The sequence below is a fragment of the Cherax quadricarinatus genome, chromosome 55, assembly GCF_038502225.1.
Source record: "Cherax quadricarinatus isolate ZL_2023a chromosome 55, ASM3850222v1, whole genome shotgun sequence".
Classification (NCBI taxonomy): Eukaryota; Metazoa; Arthropoda; class Malacostraca; order Decapoda; family Parastacidae; genus Cherax; species Cherax quadricarinatus.
The window spans coordinates 25,460,125-25,483,501 of NC_091346.1; the positions used below are offsets into that span (position 1 = coordinate 25,460,125).

At 40.7% G+C, this 23,377-nt stretch overlaps 1 protein-coding gene across 2 annotated transcripts in view; it reads left to right on the forward strand.

Moving 5' to 3' along the window:
• The window catches only part of LOC128698902 (uncharacterized), a 41,866-nt gene extending 19,789 nt beyond the window's left edge, over positions 1-22,077 (forward strand). The window contains exons 3-6 of one of the 2 annotated variants that reach the window (XM_070096952.1): positions 4,992-5,159; positions 5,704-5,916; positions 16,184-16,432; positions 18,032-22,068. In XM_070096952.1, the coding sequence (XP_069953053.1) occupies positions 4,992-5,159; positions 5,704-5,916; positions 16,184-16,432; positions 18,032-22,000 (4,599 nt within the window). In that variant the 3' untranslated portion in view covers positions 22,001-22,068. Of the gene's footprint in view, positions 1-4,991; positions 5,160-5,703; positions 5,917-16,183; positions 16,433-18,031 lie in introns of both variants that reach the window. The other variant, XM_070096953.1, reaches the window with a different exon arrangement.
• Positions 22,078-23,377: the final 1,300 nt, after the last annotated feature.

Consider the following 23,377-nt stretch of genomic DNA (forward strand, 5'->3'; position numbering starts at 1 on the left):
CCAGCCTTCTCCTCGCTGCAACATTCATCACCCATGCTTCACACCCATATAAGAGCGTTGGTAAAACTATACTCTCATACATTCCCCTCTTTGCCTCCAAGGACAAAGTTCTTTGTCACCACAGACTCCTAAGTGCACCACTCACCCTTTTCCCCTCATCAATTCTATGATTCACCTCATCTTTCATAGACCCATCCGCTGACATGTCCACTCCCAAATATCTGAATACATTCACCTCCTCCATACTCTCTCCCTCCAATCTGATATCCAATCTTTCATCACCTAATCTTTTAATTTTTTAATTCCTTTAATTTCAACATTCATTGCAGTATGACCATAAATTGTGAATACAGGATAGTGAATTTTTTTGCTATGTCTAAACTTTATTCTGATTTAACCCTTTGACTGTTTTGGTCATATAGTATATACGTCTTACGAGCCACTGTTTTTGACATATGCGTACTCATAAATTCTAGTGGCTTCAAATCAAGCAGGAGAAAGCTGGTAGGCCCACATGTGAGAGAATGGGTCTGTGTGGTCAGTGTGTACCATATAAAAAAAAATCCTGCAGCACGCAGTGCATACTGAGAAAAAAAAAAACTCCGACCGTATATTTTTTTTTTTTAATGCCAACTTTGTGGTCTATTTTCGTATAGTATTTATGGTTGTATTCTCATTTTCTTGGTCTCGTTGACAATGGAAAACATATTGTAGAAATAGAGGTGATTTTGATTGGTTTTACTATGAAAAGAATCTTGAAATGGAACTCAAAGTAGGGGAAATGTTCGATTTTTGCCGATGTTCAAAAGTAAACAAATGATGTCATTTTCCAATAAATGTCCAAGTAGCCATTCTAATATGCAGTCATGAATGGGTTGACATTATTTATACAATTATTACAATATTGCAGTAGTCTGCATAACAGTAAATCTTTTATTTTTTGTTTGAATAAAAATTCTAAATAGAAAGCAAGAGTAATATCAGGGGGGCCTGGAGACGTGACTGATGAACAAAGAAAATGTTGAAGAATTGAGACACTTATGCAACACATGGGAATCTTTATTGAAGAAACGTTTCGCCACACAGTGGCTTCATCAGTCCAATACAAAGTAGAAATGGGTAAGGAGAGTAGAAGTTTGAGGTAATCAGTCCCTCAACCTGGAATCGATGTGTTCAGTCCATCACTCTTGTAGGAAGTGCAGCACAGGGCCAGAGAGGTGGCTTATATACTGCGGTGAGATGAGGTGAAGCAGGAGGAGGCGGGATCACAGTGGGACCTGCCACTAGTGTAAGTAGGTCGTCGTCCAAAGGTTGGGCAAGCGTTGAAGTCTTTGTACCAAGGTCCCATGATGTTGCAGTGTCTGACAGATGTGATGAATGGTTTTGAAAACCGACAAGTTGAAGAATTGAGACACTTATGCAACACATGGGAATCTTTATTGAAGAAACGTTTCGCCACACAGTTGCTTCACCAGTCCAATACAAAGTAGAAATGGGTAAGGAGAGTAGAAGTTTGAGGTAATCAGTCCCTCAACCTGGAATCTGTGTGTTCAGTCCATCACTCTTGTAGGAAGTGCAACACAGGGCAGTATTGGACTGATGAAGCCACTGTGTGGCGAAACGTTTCTTCAATAAGGATTCCCATGTGTTGCATAAGTGTCTCAATTCTTCAACTTGTCGGTTTTCAAAACCATTCATCACAAAAGAAAATGTTATTTTAGAGCCAAGAATGTCTGCATTGTTCATTCTGGACCCTATTTTGAAATTGTCATATTTTTTATTTTCGTTAAATTGGCCAAATTGCAAATTTCTGACCACGTTATTGGGTAGTTGAAATCGGCAAATGGGCAGTTTCTTGTACGCAATCGATACAAAAAACGGAGTTCTAAAGAAATAGCTGAGTTTGGTCCACTGGAACAATGGAATTAACCGAAAATATGGCTCAAAGTGGGCAAAGTCTCCGATTTGTAAATATCGCTGAGGTCACTAACTTCGCGAGAGCGTGATTCCCTCAGTTTTCCATCAAATTTTGTTCTTTTGGTGCCATTACAATTGGGAAAAGATTCTTTATCTTTTCATAAGATTTTTTTTTCTTTCTCTCTCGACACCAGGAGACACCTCAGGATTTGGGGTTGCGACAGTCAGGGGGTTAATGGACACTTGGATAATCCCCCAATTCGGCCATTATATCGAGAATTTATTCTATGCACTGCAAAACTCACTCACTGTTGTATACAAAACCTACATGTTATCAGCAAGTTGTTAAAAAATTATAATGATCTTTATGCTTTCATTGCTGCTTCACTTGCCTATTTGTGCTGTCTCTTGCTTGCACAACTTTCAAATATCCTCTTTGCAGTGAGTGAATGAGCGGCCTATAAAAATATGAAAATTAATTTTTAGAGGATTTCAAATGTGCCACATTCTGTTGAGTAGTTAGTAAATATTGACTACATACACCATTACCTCTACATTAACCTAGTTTTCTTTTGTTAAATGTAATACAGTCTATATGGAACTCCTATCTTACCAGATTCCTTTCATGTAAGTGTTCCATCTGTGTACAGTATACAGTGGACCCCCGCATACCGTTGGCCTTACATAACGTTAAATCCGCATACCAATACATTTTATCGCTAAGATTTTGCCTCGCATACCACTAAAAAAACCCGCTCAACGCTGTTTGTCCGAGACGCGTCTAATGTGCGGCCTGAGCCAGCCTCACGTGTTCCGCCGGTGGCATTGTTTACCAGCCAGCCTCCGCGGTAACATCCAAGCATACAATCGGAACATTTCGTATTATTACAGTGTTTTTGGTGATTTTATCTGCAAAATAAGTGACCATGGGCCCCAAGAAAGCTTCTAGTGCCAACCCTACAGCAATAAGGGTGAGAATTACTATAGAGATGAAGAAAGAGATCATTGATAAGTATGAAAGTGGAGTGCGTGTCTCCGAGCTGGCCAGGTTGTATAATAAACCCCAATCAACCATCGCTACTATTGTGGGCAACAAAACGGCAATCAAGGAAGCTGTTCTTGCCAAAGGTTCAACTGTGTTTTCGAAACAGAGATCGCAAGTGATGGAAGATGTTGAGAGACTCTTATTGGTATGGATAAATGAAAAACAGATAGCAGGAGATAGCATCTCTCAAGTGATCATAAGTGAAAAGGCTAGGAAGTTGCATGAGGATTTAATTAAAAAAATGCCTGCAACTAGTGATGACGTGAGTGAATTTAAGGCCAACAAAGGTTGGTTTGAGAGATTTAAGAAGCGTAGTGGCATACATAGTGTGATAAGGCATGGTGAGGGTGCCAGTTCGGACCACAAAGCAACTGAAAAATATGTGCAGGAATTCAAGGAGTACATAGACAGTGAAGGACTGAAACCTGAACAAGTGTTTAATTGTGATGAAACAGGCCTGTTTTGGAAGAAAATGCCAAGCAGGACGTACATTACTCAGGAGGAAAAGGCACTCCCAGGACATAAGCCTATGAAAGACAGGCTTACTCTGTTGATGTGTTCCAATGCTAGTGGTGATTGCAAAGTGAAGCCTTTATTAGTGTATCACTCAGAAACTCCCAGAGCGTTCAGGCAAAAGAATATCCTCAAGGCTAATTTGTGTGTGCTGTGGAGGGCAAACAGTAAGGCATGGGTCACTAGGGACTTTTTCTATGACTGGTTACACCAAGCATTTGCCCCCAATGTGAAAGATTACCTAACTGAAAAGAAATTAGACCTTAAGTGCCTCCTGGTGTTAGACAATGCCCCTGGTCATCCTACAGACGTGGCAGAGCGACTTTATGGGGACATGAGCTTCATTAAGGTGAAGTTTTTGCCTCCTAATACCACTCCTCTCCTGCAGCCCATGGACCAGCAGGTTATTGCAAACTTCAAAAAACTGTACACAAAAGCTCTGTTTGAAAGGTGCTTTGTAGTGACCTCAGAAACTCAAATGACTAAGAGAGTTTTGGAGAGAGCACTTTAATATCCTCAATTGTGTAAACCTTATAGGTAAGGCTTGGGAGGGAGTGACTATGAGGACCTTGAACTCTGCTTGGAAGAAACTGTGGCCAGAATGTGTAGACCAAAGGGATTTTGAAGGGTTTCAGGCTAACCCTGAGAGGAGTATGCTAGTTGAGGAATCCATTGTGGCATTGGGAAAGTCCTTGGGGTTGGAGGTTAGTGGGGATGATGTGGAAGAGTTGGTGGAGGAGGACAATGAAGAACTAACCACTGATGAGCTGCTAGATCAACTTCAACAGCAAGAGGCCAGACCTGAGGAAACTGGTTCGGAGGAGGGGAGAGAGAAATTGAAGAAGTTGCCTACTACAAAGATTAAGGAAATCTGTGCAGTGTGGCTGAAAGTGCAAACCTTTATGGATGAAAATCACTTTCACACAGCTATTGCAAGCCGTGCTGGTGACTATTACACTGACAATGTTGTGAAACGCTTTAGGGAAGTCATAAAGGAACGAGAGGTACAGGCCACTATGGACAGATATGTTGTGCGACAGAAGTCCAGTGACTCTGAAGCTGGTCCTAGTGGCATTAAAAGAAGAAGGGAAGTAACCCCAGAAAAGGACTCGACACCTCAAGTCTTAATGGAAGGGGATTCCCCTTCTAAACACTAAGACTCTCCTCCTCCCATCCTATCAATCATCACCAGATCTTCAATAAAGGTAAGTGTCATGTAATTGTGCATGCCTTTTTCAGTTTGTGTATTAAAATTAATATTTCATGTGGTAAAATTTTTTTTTTTTCATACTTTGGGGTGTCTTGCACGGATTAATTTGATTTCCATTATTTCTTATGGGGAAAATTCATTCACATAATGATAATTTCGCATAACAATGAGCTCTCAGGAACGGATTAATATCGTTATGCAGGGGTCCACTGTAGTATGAAGAAGAGGAAATCATTTTCAGTACATGCTCTTGATTTAAAAAGAAAATCTAAATTTAACCCATACAAATACTGTTTGAAATTTCAGATCAGTCCAGTGCAAAAACAGAAGTTGAAGAAAGTGGTGGAAGAAATTCCAGTCCTGCGTCTCATTCACTTTACCCATTCTCCGAAAATAACCTTTGATTCAGTTAAATTGGGAACTACTTGTCATCGAAAACTCAGAGTTCTAAATCCAAAAGATGAAACACAGGAAGTAAGTATATTTCAGCATGTATTCTTTGGCACTTCCAAATAGTATGAAAGATGCTAGGAATATCAAAATAGTTTTCATACTTGCACAAGATGGTTTAGAGGTGAGATCAAGCGCTGCACAAATGTTTTGAGCCACATTGTGCGCAAGCCTGCCTAAACAAAGGTAATTAGTGTTATGTGACCTGGCTTTTAATTCTGCCATTCCATAAAATATTATGACCTGCACTATTACTTGTAAGTTAGATTTTGTACTAAGTTTACATAAGATTTATTGAGTTCAAATAAGACTGTAAAACAGCTAACCACTATTCTATGTTTAGTTTTAAGTATAATTACTATGTACTATTATCTTATCTAGTTTTAATTAGTTACGTAAAGTGTATTAGGATTAGTTTGCCCGAAATGCCTTGGCATGATAGTGGCTATCTTTGTACTTGGCAAATCAAAATTGTAATTACCCATTGTAACCTTTACAAAGAAATAAACTTTATTTATTTAGTGATGGTAAAAAAAATTATGCTAAAGGTATGATTTTTTTTTTCCAGGTGTTCTGTGAAAAGTTTCCAAAGCCAGAGAGTGGGATATCATGCTCAGATGTAAACCTCGTGTTACAACCAGGTGAAAGTGCAGAGCTCATATTGACATGGACACCTGTTCAAGAAGGGAACTTCAGAGATTTGATTCACTGGAAATCAAATCTTGGTGTTCGCTCTCAGACTGTTCTCCTTGGGTCTTGCGTGGATCCCAGTACTAAAAAGGTTGGCAAGCTTTATTTTCTTTACAACCATTAAAAGAAGAGGTTGGGAATGTTGAATTTAAACCTTAACCCTTTGAGTCGGTCCTCTATATGTACGGCTTGATAGCCAGTGTTGGTCCCACATTTATACGCCAAAATTCTAGAGCCTTCAAATCTGGTGGAAGAAAGCTGGTAGGCTTACAAATGAAAGAAGGGGTCTGCATGGTCAGTGTGCATGATATAAAAAAATTCTGCAGCACATAGTGCATAGTGAGAAAAAACTCCGACCGTGTTTTTGGTTTAAAATTTTGAAGTGTATTTTTGTATGGTATTTATGGTTGAATTCTTGTTTTCTTGGTCTCATTAGATAGAATGGAATGTATATTACAGAAATGGAGATGATTTTGATTAGTTTGATGATGAAAGTACCTTAAAATTTAGCTCAAATTAGCAGAAATGTTCGATTTTTGCTGATGTTCAAGAGTGAACAAATCATGCCACGCATTCAATACACCTCAGCTGGTGAGTAATATTCTTTCACAAGTGCGCTGATATTTATACCGTTTTTACAATAATGCAGTAGTCTGCAAAACAGTAAATCTTCTATTTTTTTTGTGAGAATAAAAATTCAAAATGGAAAGCCTGGAGACATGACTAATGAACAGAGAAAATTTAGTTCCAGGAATGTCTGTCTTGCTTATTCTGCACCCTATTTTGAAATTGGCCAAATTGCCATTTTCTGAACACTTCATTGGGTAGTTGAAATTGGTAAATGGGCAGTTTCTTGTACTTAATCAATAGAACAAATGGAGTTCTAGCGAAATAGCTATGATTTTAGTCGACTGGAACAATGGAATTGGCTGAAAATGGGGCTCAAAGTGGGCGATATCACTAACTTCGCGAGAGCGTAATTTCTTAAGTTCTCTATCAAATTTCATACTTTTTGGTGCCATTACTATCAGGAAAAAATTCTCTATCATTTCATAAGATTTTTTTTTTTCTCTCCCAACCCTGAGAGTGAGTTAAGGATCAGGGGTCTCAACCCTCAAAGGGTTAAATTACACACACAGTATGGCTCTGACTTGCTATGTTCTGCACTTATGATATTGGCATGTTCAAATCAAGTATTTCAGTGGTACCTCGGGATACTAATTTATTTCATTCCAGAAGGCTGTTCAAGTGCCGCTACCGAATGAATTTGTTCCCATAAGGAATAATGTAAATTAGATTAATTCGTTTCAGACCCCCCAAAAATACACTTACAAAAGCACTTACTTAATCACACTTACATAATTGTTTGAGTTTTGAGTTGTTCATAACCCAAGGTACCACTGTAATTGCTTAAGAACTCTTGATATGCAGTTATGATCAATGAAAATGTTCATTTTTTTTTTTTACCAAGTGCATTAACCCTTTGAGGGTTTTCGTCGTACTAGTACGTCTTACGCGTAGGGGTTTTTGACGTACTAGTATGCATAAATTCTAGCGGCCTCAAATCTCGCGCGAAAAGGCTGGTAGGCCTAAGTGTGAGAGAATGGGTCTGCGTGGTCAGTGTGCGCGGTAGAAAAAAAATCTGGGACCCAGTGGTGCATTGTGGGAATGCCCTCTTAGTAAACAATGTCCACCATGCCTCATGGTAAGAAGCTCCTCACTCCTCGGCGAATTGGGACACTTTTGTTCCCCAGTGACAGTTCTAATAGTGATGGAAGTGCCAGTGAAGATGAGTTTCGTGGTTTTAGTGAGGTTTTGACCGAAACTAATGACCATAATATCAGTAATAGTGAAGAAAACCCAGACGACCCTCAGCCTTCCACCTCTGGTGCTGGGCCCTCGTGTTCACGTTCAGTTGTTCCAGAACCCAAGAGGAAACTTCTATTTTCCCAAATCCCAGACTCAGATGAGAGCATGGGTGATGATAGTGATAGTGAATATGAACTACAAGCTCTTCAAACTAGTTCCAGTAGTGATAGTGAAGTGCAATATTCCCCAGTGAAGCGTCAGTATATACGACGATATATGCGCTCTGGAAGTGTGCCATATGTTATACCAAGGGGAAGGAGTGTATCTCGGAGTACATCCCGTGGCTGTACAACAGGAACAGACAGTGAAAATGACGAAGATACTGTTGCAATTGGGATGGAAAATGTGCGTGGTGGTAGTGGTGCCGGCGGTGAGGCACCAGCAGTGGGCCATGCTGCCACCCACGCCGCTGCCTCAGCTGATCTAGAACAAAGGCCACCATCCCCCACTCCCCCACCACACCAGCCTCCACAACCACAACCTCCACAACCACAACCACCTGTCATTGTCCAGTACCCACCAGCAGACCGCACCTGGGATTGGCAGGAAGCTGTCAATTTTGTTCCAAATCCCCACCAGTTTGATGGCAGCCAAAGTGGAATACGGCCATCTTGTGCACTTGGGAACAATGCCACTGAACTGGAATGTTTCGAGTTATTCTTTGACGAACCACTGATGAAAAGTATTGTCATGGAAAGCAACACATACTACGAGTACACCATGGCAAACACAATACTTTCACCAAAATCACGTCTACACCAATGGAAGGAGGCAACTGTGGCTGAGATGTATCTTTTCTTTGCCACAATAATGCTTATGCCACATGTGTATAAGCACAAAGTGAAATCATACTGGTCAACAGACCCCCTGATTGCAACACCAGGTTTCAGTGATATAATGCCAGTGAATCGATTTGTGCTAATGTTACGTATGCTTCACTTCTCAGATAAAACCAGGCCTGACAGAACTGACAGGTTATATAAGATTAGGAATGTGTTTGTGTATCTGAAACAGAAATTCAGTACTCATTTTTATCCCTTCAGGAAGCTTGTAATTGACGAGTCTTTGATTCTGTTCAAAGGAAGACTCTCTTTCAAGCAGTACATACCAAGCAAGAGGAAACGCTTTGGTATAAAGTTGTTTGTGCTTTGTGATTGTTACAGTGGTCTGGTATTGGATATTATTGTGTACACTGGAAATTATACATTGCAAAATACCAGGAAGTTATTGGGCATCTCAGGTGATGTGGTTCGAACAATGATAGAACCATACCTTGGTAAGGGGCATATATTATATACAGATAACTGGTACACAAGCCCCTCACTCAGTGATTTTTTGCGAGTGAACATGACAGATGTGTGTGGCACAGTGCGTGCAAATCGAAAACATATGCCCAGGTTTGACGCTGGCACTCGCAGAGGTGAGGTGCAGGCGTTTGCTGCCAATGACATCATGGCATTTCGGTGGCATGACAAACGAGATGTCACACTGTTGTCATCAATTCACCCTAATGAAATGGCAGACAGTGGCAGGCAGCATAGAGAGAGAAATGAACCCATTCTAAAACCTGCAGCTGTGATTGATTACACCTTCAACATGCGTTCCGTGGACAAATGTGACATGCAGATTGGGTTTGCTGATTGTGTTCGCAAGAGTTATAAGTGGTACATCAAACTGTTTTTCCATCTTCTGGACATTTCCATGCTCAATGCTTATAATATGTATAAGATGAGCACCAGAAACAAACCACAGTACGGCGAATTCTGTTTGTCTGTCATCAGACAAATAGTATTCAAGTACCAAGGAAATGCACCTGCAATTGACCACCCACCAAATTATCAACAACTACCTGCTCGTCTGAAGCATGGTGATCACTTCCTGGTAAAACTGCCTGCTACTGCTTTGAAGAAAAAGGCTCAGAAGAGGTGTTACGTCTGTTCACATACAAAAAAACGCCCACAACAACGCAGAGACACTCGTTTTATGTGTGAGGAGTGCAAAACTCCACTGTGCATGACACCATGTTTCAAAGACTTCCACAGGCTGCAGAACTTCTAGAAACATGTCCTGTGACTATATGTGTATATAAAATATAGAAAAATAGTAATAAACAACATTTCATATTGTTTGTTTGTGTAAATATTTTCTGTAAACAAAATAATGACAACAGTGTTTACGCCCTTATTGTGTAGTATTGAAAAAGAAATAACTTACAAAATACTGATCATGTTGGCCTCAGAGGCCATAAAAGTTACTCAGAAAAAGAAAAATTGAAAAATAATTGAAAATAGTACATAAAAAAGTAAATAGAAAAATACCGGGTGACGGCAGTCGGCGATGTTACCATATGTTGTTCAATTTTGGCAAATTTCACACCTCCATATCTCGGTAAGTATTGACGTTAAAATTTTTTTGTTTAGCCTATAATGTTTAGAAAAAAATACTCTATTTTTTCATAAGAAAAAATAATTTTTTTTTTTTTTGAAATTTGGCCGACCCTGAGAACGAGTTTCGGAGAGGGCCTGTCGACCCTCAAAGGGTTAATACCTTGTGTTTATTTTATGCATCTATAGAGGGCTGACATTTGTTTGGGAGTTTATTTCATGAGTTTTTCCAATCGATTTACTATAATTTATTTACAGTTTTCATATGGACAATGGTTGAGAGTGCTGAAGCAATGTAAAAAGAGAGCAAATGAGTGAATGAGATGTTATCAATAAATTTTGTCAAAAATTAGGAAAAGTTTTGGAGTGAGATTAATAAGCTGAGGAAGCCTAGGGAACGAGTGCATTTGATAGTTAAAAATAGGAGAGGAGAGTTATTAACCCCTTGACTGTCGCGGTCGTATATATACGTCATGGGAGATACCGTGTTTGACGTATCTATACGCATAAATTCTAGCAGCTTCAAATCAAGCGGGAGAGGGCTGGTAGGCCTACATGAGAGAGAATGGGTCTCAGTGGTGGGTGTGCACTCTGTGAAAAAAATCTGGGACTCAGCGGTGCATTGTGGGAACACCATCTTGGTAGTCCATTTTCACCATGCCTCGCGGTAAGAAGTTCTTCACTCCTCGGCGGATTGGAGGTATTTTGTTCCCAAGTGATAGCTCAAACAGCGATGAAAGTGTCAGTGAAAGTGAATTCCCTGGTTCTGAAGCGGGTGTGACTGAAAAATGTGCCCAGGATAACATAATTAGTGATGAAAACCCAGATGACCCACAACCTTCCACCTCTGGTGCTGGGCCGGCTCGTTCATGTTCACCTGTACCAGGACGAAAGAGGAAACTATTTGCCCGTGTACAAGACTCAGATGTGAGCAGTGTAAGTGATAGTGATAGTGATTTCAAGGTTATTGAAAGCAGTTCTAGTTGTGACAGTGAGGGTGAATATTCCCCAGTGAAGCGGCAGTATATACGACATTCCAAGAGGAAGGAGTACATCTCGGAGCACATCCTGTGGCCCTACACCACGGCCTGATAGTGAAGATGACGATATTGTTATGATGGGTATCAATGATGCAAGTGAGGCAGCAGGCGGTGGTGGTGATAGTGATGGTGGCACGAGTCATGTGACACCAGCAGCGTGCCACGCTACTACCCACGCTGCTGACTCTGCACAACTACAGCCCGCCTCACCCGACCCCACACTTTCACAACAGCCACAACCACAACCTGCACAACCACAACCACATTACAATATCCAGAACCCACCAGCTGACCGCATCTGGGATTGGCAGCAAGATGACGAGTTTGTTCCCAGTCCCCATGACTTTGATGGAGGGCAAAGTGGAATACGGCCATCATGTACACTTGGGAACAATCCCACTGAACTGGAATGCTTTCAGTTGTTTTTCGATGAACCCCTGATGGACATTATTGTCAGGGAAAGCAATACATACTATGAGTACACCATGGCAAACACTATTCTGTCACCAAGATCACGCCTACACCAGTGGAAGGACACAACTGTGGCAGAGATGAATCTGTTCTTTGCCACAATAATGCTTATGCCACATGTGTATAAGCACAGTGTCAACACATACTGGGTGACAGACCACCTGATTTCAACCCCTGCTTTCAGAGACATTATACCAGTGAATAGATTTGTGTTACTGTTACGTATGTTACACTTTTCAGACAAAACAAGGCCTGACAGAAGCGACAGGTTATATAAGATCAGACGTGTGTTTATGTACCTGAAACAAAAGTACTGTATGTATTTTTATCCCTTCAGGAAGCTTGTTATTGACGAGTCTTTGATTTTGTTCAAAGGAAGACTCTCATTCAAACAGTATATACCAAGCAAGAGGAAATGCTTTGGTACAAAGTTATTTGTTCTGTGTGATTGCAAAACTGGTCTGGTTTTGGATATAATTGTGTACACTGGCGGTAAAACATTGGAAGATACCAGAAAGTTACTGGATATCTCTGGGGATGTGGTTAGAACAATGATGGAGCCATATCTTGGTAAGGGGCATATTTTATATACTGACAACTGGTACACAAGCCCTATACTCGGTGATTTCTTGCGAGTGAACATGACAGATGTGTGTGGCACAGTGCGTGGAAATCGTAAACATATGCCTAGGTTCGATGCTGGCAGTTGTAGAGGTGAAGTGCAGGTGTTTGCTGCCAATGACATCATGGCATTTCGGTGGCATGACAAACGTGATGTCACACTGCTGACATCAGTTCACCGACACGAAATGGTAGACACTGGCAAGCAGAATAGAGACCAATGAACCCAGTGTAAAACCTGCAGCTGTGATGGATTACAACCTCAATATGCGCTTAGTGGACAAATGTGACATGCAGATTGGGTTTGCTGACTGTGTTCGCAAGAGTTATAAGTGGTACATAAAACTGTTTTTCCATCTTCTTGACATTTCCATGCTGAATGCTTATAATATGTATAAGTTGAAGACCAAGAACAAACCCAAATATGGTGAATTTTGTTTCAGTCATCAGACAAATAATATTCAAGTACCAAGGAACAACACCTGCAATAGACAAGCGCCCACGAAATTATCAACACATGTCCTCTCGTCTGAGGCCTGGTGATCACTACCCCATACCACTGCCTGCTACTGCTCTCAAGAAAAATGCTCAGAAGAGGTGTTTTGTCTGTGGACATACCACAAAACGCCCACAAAAACGCAGAGACACTCGTTTTATGTGTGAGGAGTGTAAAACACCATTGTGCTTATACCCATGTTTCAAAGAATTCCACAAGTTGCAGCAGTTCTAGAAAAGTGTCCAGTGATTGTACATATGTATATACAGTGGACCCCTGCATAACGATTACCTCCAAATGCGACCACACGTGTATGTTTGGGGGTCTGAAAGGAATAATCTACTTCACAATATTCCTTATGGGAATAAATTCGGTCAGTACTGGCACCTGAACATACTTATGGAGTGAAAAAATATCGTTAACCGGGGGTCCACTGTATATTATAGAACAATCGTAATATTTTTTTTATATTGTTTGTTTGTGTAAACAAGTTTTAACAACATTATAATGATACGAGTGTTTTTGCTATAATTGTGTTACATTCAACGAGTGTATATTTGAACATTGCACAATAATTTGGTCTCACAGGCCACAAAAGTTATGTGAAAAAATAAAATAGTGAAAAAACAAGAAACCATCAAATACAAGTAAATCAAAGTTTACCGGGTGAGCGGCAGTTGCCGCTGTTGCCGTTCACAGATCATTTTCAGCAAACTTCACACCTCTATATCTCGGTAAGTACTGATGGGAAATTTTTTTTTTTTTTGACTAAAACAATCAGAAAAATAATCTTAACATATTCATAAGAATTTTTTTTTTTTTTTTCCAAATATTTTGCGACACCAGGAGACACTTCAGGATTGGGCCTTTCGACAGTCAAAGGGTTAAATGTAGAGTTAGGGGTATTGGGAAGATGGAGGGAATATTTTGAGGAATTGTTAAATGTTGATGAAGATGAGGAAGCTGTGATTTTGTGTATAGGGCAAGGAGGAGTAACATCTTGTAGGAGTGAGGAAGAGCCAGTTGTGAGGGGGGAGGGGAATTTGTGAGGCAGTGGGTAGAATGTAAGGGTAAGGCAGCTAGGATTGATGGGATAAAGATAGAAATGTTAAAAGCAGGTGGGGATGTAATTTTCGAGTGGTTGGTGCTTTTATTTAACCCTTAAACTGTCCAAAAGTAGATCTACGTTAACGTGCGTAGCGCTCCAACCTTCATTTTCTCCATTTGAAAGCACATAAAATCGGAGGTAGATCTACGTTCAGAGCACTATGCACGTCAACGTAAATCTACGTTTGGACAGTTTAAGGGTTAATAAATGTATGGAAGAGGGTAAGGTACCTAGGGATTGGCAGAGCATGCATAGTGCCTTTGTATAAAGGTAAAGGGGACAAAAGAGTGCAAGAATTATAGGGAAATAAGCCTGTTGAGTATACCTGGTACAGTGTATGGTAGTTATTATGGAAAGAATTAAGGGTAAGACAGAGAGCAGGATAGCAGATGAACAAGGAGGCTTTAGGAAAGGTAGGGGGTGTGTAGACCAAGTGTTTACAGTGAAACATAGGTGAACAGTATTTGGATAAGGGTAAAGAGGTTTTTGTGGCATTTATGGATTTGGAAAACGTGAATAACAGGGTGGATAGGGGGCATTGTGGCAGATGTTACAAATGTATGGAATAGGAGGTAGGTCACTGAAAGCAGTGAAGAGTTTTTACGAGGATAGTGAGGCTCAGGTTAGAGTATGTAGGCGAGAGGGAGATTATTTCCCAGTACAAGCAGGCCTTAGACAAGGATGTCATATCACCATGGTTGTTCAATATATTTATAGATGGGGTTGTAAGAGAAGTGAATTCTTGGGTGTTGGCAAGAGGTGTGGGGTTAAAAGATAGAGAATCTAACACAAAGTGGGAATTGTCACAGTTGCTCTTTGTTGATGACACTGATTTTGGGAGATTCTGAAGAGAAGTTGCAGAGTTTGGTAGGGTATGTAAAAGAAGAAAATTAAAAGTGAATATAGGAATAAGGCAATGGTAAAAAAATGGGGGATGAAAGACTAGGTATCAGATTGGAGGGAGAGTATGGAGGAGGTGAATGTATTCAGATATTTACAAGTGGACATGTCAGCAGATGGGTCTATGAAGGATGAGGTGAATAATAGAATTGATGAGGGGAAAAAGATGAGTGGTGCACTTAGGAGTCTGTGGAGACAAAGAACTTTGTCCATTGAAGCAAAGAGGGGAATGTATGAGAGTATAGTTATACAAGTGCTCTTATATGGGTGTGAAACATCTGTGGTGAATGATGCAACAAGAAGGCTGGAGGCAGTGGAGATGTCATGTCTGAGGGCAGTGTGTGGTGCCAATATAATGCAGAGAATTTGTAGTTTGGAAATTAGGAGGGGTTGTTAAAGTCATTTGGACATGTAGAGAGGATGGAACAAAGTAGAATGACTTTAAGAGTGTATAAATTTGGAGTGGAGGGAAGGTGGGATAGGGGTCAGCCTAGGAAAGGTTGGAAGGAGGGTGTAAAGGAGGTTTTGTGTGCGAGGGGCTTGGACTTCCAGCAAGCATGTGTGAGCATGCTAGATATGAGCGAATGGAGACAGATGGTTGTTAGGACTTGACGTGCTGTTGGAGTGTGAGCAAGGTAACATTTATGAAGGGATTCAGGGAAACTTGCAGGCCTGACTAGAGTCCTGGAGATGGGAAGTACAGTGTCTGCACTCTGAAGGAGGGGTGTTAATGTTGCAGTTTTATAACTAGTGTAAGTGGACCTCTAGCAAGACAGTGATGGAGGGAATGATGAAAGTTTTTCTTTTTCAGGCCACCTTGCCTTAGTGGGAGATGGCCGATATGTTAATAAAATAAAAACTTCCCCCATGTTTAAGAAGTTAGTAATGTGCTCAATTTGAGATGAGTTTAAGAAATCATCTGGTTAAATTTTCTAGATATGTTCAGCTAGTCTCCACCCTTCTTCCAGAGGTTTATGTTCAATATTCAAAGTTTTTAGTTAAGAGTGATCCAAGGTGTGGGTATTGGCTAATTTTTATGGTAATGGTCTAAAATTAATTTTTAGTATTGGTAAGTATTGGCTAATTTTGATGATATTGGTGTTGGTCTAAAATTGAATATCTGTATCAGTACGTATAGGGAAAAAATTTATCCCATCACTATTTAATTGCTTTTCACTGTGTTTTGTTTGAAAATATTGTACTTGAAAACAAATTGTCCTCAAATTGTGATTACTCATTAACGATACTGCTGCTCTTAACCCTTTCGAGGTCCATGCCATAGTACTACGTGGTGAGCTCAGCTCACTCAGAAGCTGTGAATGATAAATTTGGGCCTAGGTATGAGAAAATGGACCTTGAGAGAAATTTTCAGATCAGGGATCTAGACCCTGAAAGGGTTAAGATCTTGCACATAAACAAGTTGTTTCAGTAAATTGTACAATGAATAACACTAAATTACTTTTTATCAGAAAGGAAAAGTCAGAAGCAGAGCGCCACTTAAACCACAAAATGTTGCTCCAGTTTACTCGACTTCAAAACGACTCCTTCCATGCAAGGCTTCCAGAACTGATCAAGGCCTACGCAGAACTGCCAGAGAGAAAGTTGATGTTGAAAACAAGCCTCCTGTCAGACCTAAGTGCAAATCGACTACACGTCAAGGTTCTGTCTTTAAAAAAGACCAGGTTACTTGCCCAAAGAAGAGTGCCAGTAAAAGAGAGGCAAGTGTTAAACTAACTTCAAGTGCAAATTTTTTAACATGCTGACTGTCTCCCACTGAGGCAGGGTGACTCAAAAAAGAAACGCTTTCACCATCATTCAGACAAAATCAGTCTTTGCAGAGATGCCCAGATACAACAGTTTAGATGTCACTCCAAACAGCCAGTATCCCTAACACCTCTGAAGTGCAGGCATTGTACTTACCACTTCTGGACTCAAGCCTGGCTGACTGGTTTCCCTGAATCCCTTCACAAAATATTACCCTGCTCACACTCCAACAGCTCATCAGGTCCCAAAAGCCATTAGTCTCCATTTACTCCTATTTAACATGCACACACATGCCTGCTGCATGTCCAGGCCCCTTGCACACACAAACCCCCTCTCCATCCTTTCCTAGGACGACCCATACCCATCCTCCCTTCCACTACAGACTTGTACACCTTCCAAGTCAACCTACTTTGCTCCACCCTCTAAATGACCAAACCATCTCAATAACCCCTCTTCAGCCCTCGGAATAAACCTTTTATTAACTCCACACCTCCATAGAGACTATCTCCACTACTTTCAGCCTCTCACTTCAGCATTCACAACCCATGCTTCACACCCATATAAGAGTGTTGGTACCACTATACTCTCATATATTCCCTTCTTTGCCTCCATGGATAACTTTTTTTTTTTTTTTCCGTCTCCCCAGATACCTCGATGTACCACTCGCCTTTTCTCCTTCATCAATTTTATGACTAATCTCGTCCTTCATAAACTCTTCTGCTGACAAATATGCTCCTAAATGTCTGAACACATTCTCTCCCAATGTGATATCCAATTTTTCTTTAACTTGTTTGATACCCTCATCACCTTACTCTTATCTATGTTCACTTTTTCTTCTTCACACACCCTCCCAAACTCATCCACTAAACTTTGCAACTTCTTTTTAGAATCTCCCAAAAGCACAGTATCATCAGCAAAAACTAACTGTGTCAACTCCCATATTGTATTTGATTCCCTATAATTTAATCCCACCTCTCCCCTATACTCTAGCATTTACTTTTACAACCCTGTCTATAAATATATTAAACAACCATGGTGACATTAGACATCCCTGTCTAAGGTCTACTGTTACTGGAAAGTAATCTCACTCCTACGCACCCTAACCTGAACCTCACTATCCTCATAAAAACTTTACAACATTTAGTAACTTTCTACCCATGTCATACACTTGCAGCATCTGCCACATTGCTCCCCTATCTACCCTATCTTAAGCCTTTTCTACATCCATAAATGCAATGAAAAGTTCCCTCCCTTTATCTAAATATTGTTCCATTATATGCTTCAATGTAAACACGATCTACATATCCCCTACCCTTTCTAAAGCCTTGTTCACCTGCAGTCTTGCTCTCTCTTACCTTTAATTCTTTCAATAATAACCCTACCATATATATCTTAGTATAAATTAATTTTATTGCAAGGAGCTCAGATATATTATATAATTATCATGACATTCAAAATTTTAATGGTGCTTATTCATTTGAAATTTTCTGTACATTTTAAGAGGCTTGGTAAAAAGCTATTAAAATTAATCAGTTCTATTAACGTTTTCACAGGTTGACTCAAAATCTTTAAGGAGAGTTGTATTATCGACGTCAAGTCAAGAGAGTATTGACATATTGCCAGTGTTGAACTCCACTGAGAATTCTGATGCCCTGGTCGAGTGCACACCTTGTGGGCCTTCAAATCTTTCTGTCTCGGCAATTGACTCAGAATGTCCATCAAGTTTGAGGAAGATTCAGGTTGAAACTATGCAACACCATAAGAAAGTGAACAGTGTTATGTGGAAAGACATATCAGATGATGAAAAGAATTTGCATACAAGGCGAATGACATATTGCTTACCTGGTGATGATGTAGTTGTAGAAGTAAGAGAAGTGATTGATGAGGTAACTGAAATTAGTGTTTTACAACAGGAAAGATTTGACATAATCTACGATGTCACACGGAAGATGGAACAAAGTGAGAAAAATGAAGTTTCGTCTGAACCTGTTCAACAAACTAAAACTCTTGTATCAACCCAAGAAATAAGAGAAACCAGTTCCACTCATTCTGAGGAGGTACAGAGAGAGAGTAATATATTACCAGCCACCTTGGAACACCCATCATCTCATCGGAAGTTAACATTTGCACATAGAGGCCTGTCCAGTTTACAAGAGGACCTAAATGAAGGTGATGTTTTGCTTGATGCTGAAAAGTGTGGCTCACTATCTGATAAGGAAACATTCACGCAGGTAATTGGGGAACATTTACCACATGTGACAGTTTCTCCATTGAGACGGGAAACATTTATTGCTTCAAAGAAGGAAGATTTCAGTGCAGTTAAAGGGGATAATTTGCCTAATTGCAATGAAATGAACACACCACTAAGGCGACAAACTTTCATTACATCAAGTGTTGAAACTTTCAGTTCTGCATATGCTGGCCAGCTTCCTGTCTGTAATATTCTGGATTCTCCTTTGAGGAGACAGACATTTGTTAAAGATCAGGCAGAAATAAGACGCCTCAGCCTGTTCCCAAAAGCTGGACAGCAGCCTGAAGAATGTGATGATGAACATTCCTGTATTAATAGCAAGTGGAAAGAAAATTCATGTTCGTCCAATACCTCCACGCCAACTGTTGGAATAACACCTCTGAGATCAGCTTCATTAGACGTGTTTCAAATGACTCCCATCACACCTGGGCCACAAGTGGGTTCTAATAATTTTGCATCCATAAAGGCTTCATGTATGAATCTTCTAGAAAAACTTAAGGCTCCTGAGAATTTTCCAGAAACTCCGAATTTAAATGTGAATATGTTAAAGAGAGAATCTTATAGGAAAGGGGAAGATACACTTGATGCTTCCCATATAGGAATGTGTACAGCGCCTGAATCTCCATCTTCTGAATATGAAACGGCTCCCAGCACGCCCTCTGAACCAGCTTTAATCATGGAAGATTTTAATGTTTCCTTGGAATTTCCAACCCCAAAAATAGGTGACCATGTACCACGGGTGAAGAATGTTAATCTGACAGATGTTTCTCAGATTTTAGAGCAGGAACTTGCTAGCCAAAGGAAGAAGGTTTTGGAGAATAGTATGAGTCCAGATAGTCTTGAAAAAACATTCAATGATAAAGAAGAAATGAATGATCCATTAGAGGAACTAATTCCAACCGTTTGTAAGAAGCAGAGTTCAGAGACTGATACACACACTATTCCTGTTAAGCATTCTGACATAATGGTGACAGTTACAAAGGAAGATGATTTTAATTGTCAGGGGTCTTCCTTGCAACGCAGATTGAGTTCTGAAACAGTTATTAAAGAAGCATCAATATTACACCCAGAGGATCTTGTTTTGGATGATCACCATAATAGCTGTGAAACTATCGTAAAAGATGTGCCAACTTTTTCCCCTTCATCCTTACCCCAGGTAACTGATACACATCGTCCTAGGAGAATGAGCGCCATTGGAGTAGCGGAAGGTTTAGCTATCCCAAAACATTCTAATCACCGCCGTAGAAGTGAGCCACTCAGTCTCCTTCCTCAGCCTTATCAGAGTGAGGCTTTGAATGAACTTCTCTTATTCAAAGGAGCCAATAAAAAAGAACGTGAGTACATGCAAGATGAGAGAGATCTCTTGAGTGATGAAAATTTTGTTGTGGCATCTCTGGCAGACTTTAGCTTTTCTCCTGGCGATGATCCCCGTAGATGTTCTACAAGTATTAAATCCCTTCCCCCAGAAGAGCTTTTAGATCAGCGCAGTCATTCTGATAAGGGTCGACAGCTTTTTGTTGAGTCTGATTGTGAAGAGGAAGAACCCAGCAAACCAGCTTGTCTTAACTCTGATGTATCTGATGTTTGTTTAGCTCAGTGTCTGAGTACAATTATGGAAGTTGAGGAAGGCACATTTTACCTTAACAAAACAAACGACTTTAATAAAACGCAGGATGTACTTTTGAATAAGACTCGAGATTTATCAAAGAGCAGCTTACCAATGAATGTAACTCATATTTTGCATTTAAACAAAAAGCAAGACTTATGCATAAATAATACTCGTGGTTCGCCTGTAAAATCAAATCGGGTGGTGATCGGAAATAAACCAAAAGATCTGCATTTGAAAAATATGCAAGAGTTACCCATGGACAGGATTCTGAGCAGGACCCAGGAACTGCCCCTGAACAGGACCCAGGAATTGCCCCTGAACAGGACCCAGGAACTGCCCCTGAACAGGACCCAGGAACTGCCCCTGAACAGGACCCAGGAACTGCCCCTGAACAGGACCCAGGAACTGCCCCTGAACAGGACCCAGGAACTGCCCCTGAACAGGACCCAGGAACTGCCCCTGAACAGGACCCAGGAACTGCCCCTGAACAGGACCCAGGAACTGCCCCTGAACAGGACCCAGGAACTGCCCCTGAACAGGACCCAGGAACTGCCCCTGAACAGGACCCAGGAACTGCCCCTGAACAGGACCCAGGAACTGCCCCTGAACAGGACCCAGGAACTGCCCCTGAACAGGACCCAGGAACTGCCCCTGAACAGGACCCAGGAACTGCCCCTGAACAGGACCCAGGAACTGCCCCTGAACAGGACCCAGGAGTTGCCTTTGAACAAGACCAAAGAAATACCCTTGGAAAAGACCCAAGTAGTACCTTTGAATAAGACTCATTGTCAATCCCATCAGGAAGCTCCCTTGTTCATGTATCAGAATATGCCATCCAGTAGCAGTGATGGCTTAATGCTGAACGTGACTGCCTCCGAAAACGAAGTTCAGAATTTACAGTCGAGTAAAACTCTAGAAATATCAAAGCTCAAAACTAAAGGGTTATGTTTACAAGACACTAGAGAAGCATCCTTGCATGAAATAAAAGGCTTATCCACTAACACAAATGAGCATTTTTTCCTGAATGAAACTGAGAACCTACCTGTGAATAGTGCTGAAAGTTTTCTCCCTGGTACAACTAAAAAGAATTCTCAGGACATGAATCTTCATCTAATTAAAATGGAAAATTGTGATAAAGATAATAAGGAAAAAAATAGTGATACAGCTAGTAATTTTTCTGAAGGTACTGAAAATAAGTATCCTTTAATTAATGAAGAGAGTTCTTCAGTACCAGCTAGTGGCAGAAGACTCTTATTACACCCATCCAAAGATCAAAGCACATCTAAGAAAACTGATGAGACAGAAAATGGAACTGGGCTTATGTTTATCAAGATATCTCCTTGTTCAAAGAGGCTTCCAGAAGACCGTTCAAAGGAATCATGGTCCAAACGTAGTAAAGTAAATCCAGTTCCTGCATTGTCGGTAAATTTGCAATCTCTCAAGCTTTCGAAAGAGAAGCGATCAACTCCTAGGAAGTTGACTGTAGTATCTAGCAAGTGTAAGAGTCCTCGGAATGTAATATCAAAAACCAGTGCTGGATTAAAGCCTTTCAGATACCCAGTGGGAATTAAGGAGGAGGTCCATTTGAAACCTAGAGTTCTTTCCACTTTAGTATCTTCAGGTGAGAGTTTTTTGTTTGATGGTTTGTGTGCATGTGGATGAATGATAGCATAATTTAGCATAACTCGACATAAAAATGAATAGTCTCCACTATTATGGTAAGGTAATGTCGAACGAAGAATTTGTGGAATACGAAGAGGAGGTAAATTAGTTAAATGTATGAATTTTATTTTCTGTGAAGGTGCACAAGTGTTAAAAGAATGGGTTAACTTAGTTTGTTTCCTACATTGAATGCTTGTAAGTGTACACAGCATTTTGGACACTTAATCTAGGAATAAGACTAATTAGTAAACTTTTACATTTGAATATGTAAATTTTGGGTATTTAAGAGGTTTAATGTACATAGCATAAACTAAGTACATGTATATAGAAATACTGTACATGATAATAAGTACTGCATATTGATGAAATGTGTTTTGTATCTAGTTACTCATGTTCTTATTCTGACCAGTAATTATTACAGCATTTGCTGCTGCATTCTTTGGCCATATTTGCTAGATCACCCTCTAGTCTGAGCCACTGTCATCCACACTGGAAATGAAAAACTAAGTTTTTTTTTTTTCCTGGTATAATACTCCTAGTGGAAGCCTGCTCACTGTTCCATTGGGTTTGCAGTTGCTCAAGAAATTTTTATCATTTGACATTAGGCCGAACATAGACTAGACTTTGATTCCTTTGGGAATGAATTGTAGTTAGTTGCAGTGGCAACCTCTTCAAGGGGGGCTCCTTGGCGTGGTGAAGAGGCTCTTGGTCTGAGGAATTAGCCCTGTCGGTCTTCTTCCTCAGACTGAACCTAATTACCCCCCATTCTCCCCTCCCCTATCCCATCCTCCCCTTTTTCCATTCCTCCTCCTCACCCCTCCCTTTTGCCCTTCCTCTTTGGCCTTTGGGATTTCTCCCACAGGCGCGCTAGTTCCTAGGTAGGGGAAAGGACACCGGGGTCCATCCCATTCCGTTGAGGTTCTTGGCGGTGGCGTAGTTTGCCGTGGAATCTGGATTGCCTGGGGATGTCCCGATCCCTCTCCGGTATCCCGGAGTAGCTTTGGGTGTCTTTCGGGCGACGGGTGTATCTCTGGAAGCCACCTTTCAGGTTCCGGGGGTGGTGGCCGAAGGAGGTATGCTTTGTGGCGGATATCCGGCCGCCCTCTCTTTTGTCCACCGAGGTAGCTCAGCAGATGTGAGGTTGCTATCCCGGATTGCTGGTTTACTGGCATGAAGGGTAGGGTATGGCACAGGTTCCATGCTGCATCTGCGCTACTAGCGGTGTTGAGGTCCTCTTGGGCGTGGAGGGAGATTTCTGGCCCTTTCATTCCTCCTGGGAACTATTCCTCCCCGCTCCCCCCTTTTTTTATTCTTTTTTTTTTATTTTTATTTTCTTTTTTTCTTTCTTTTTTTTTTCTTAAAAACAAAAAGCAAAGG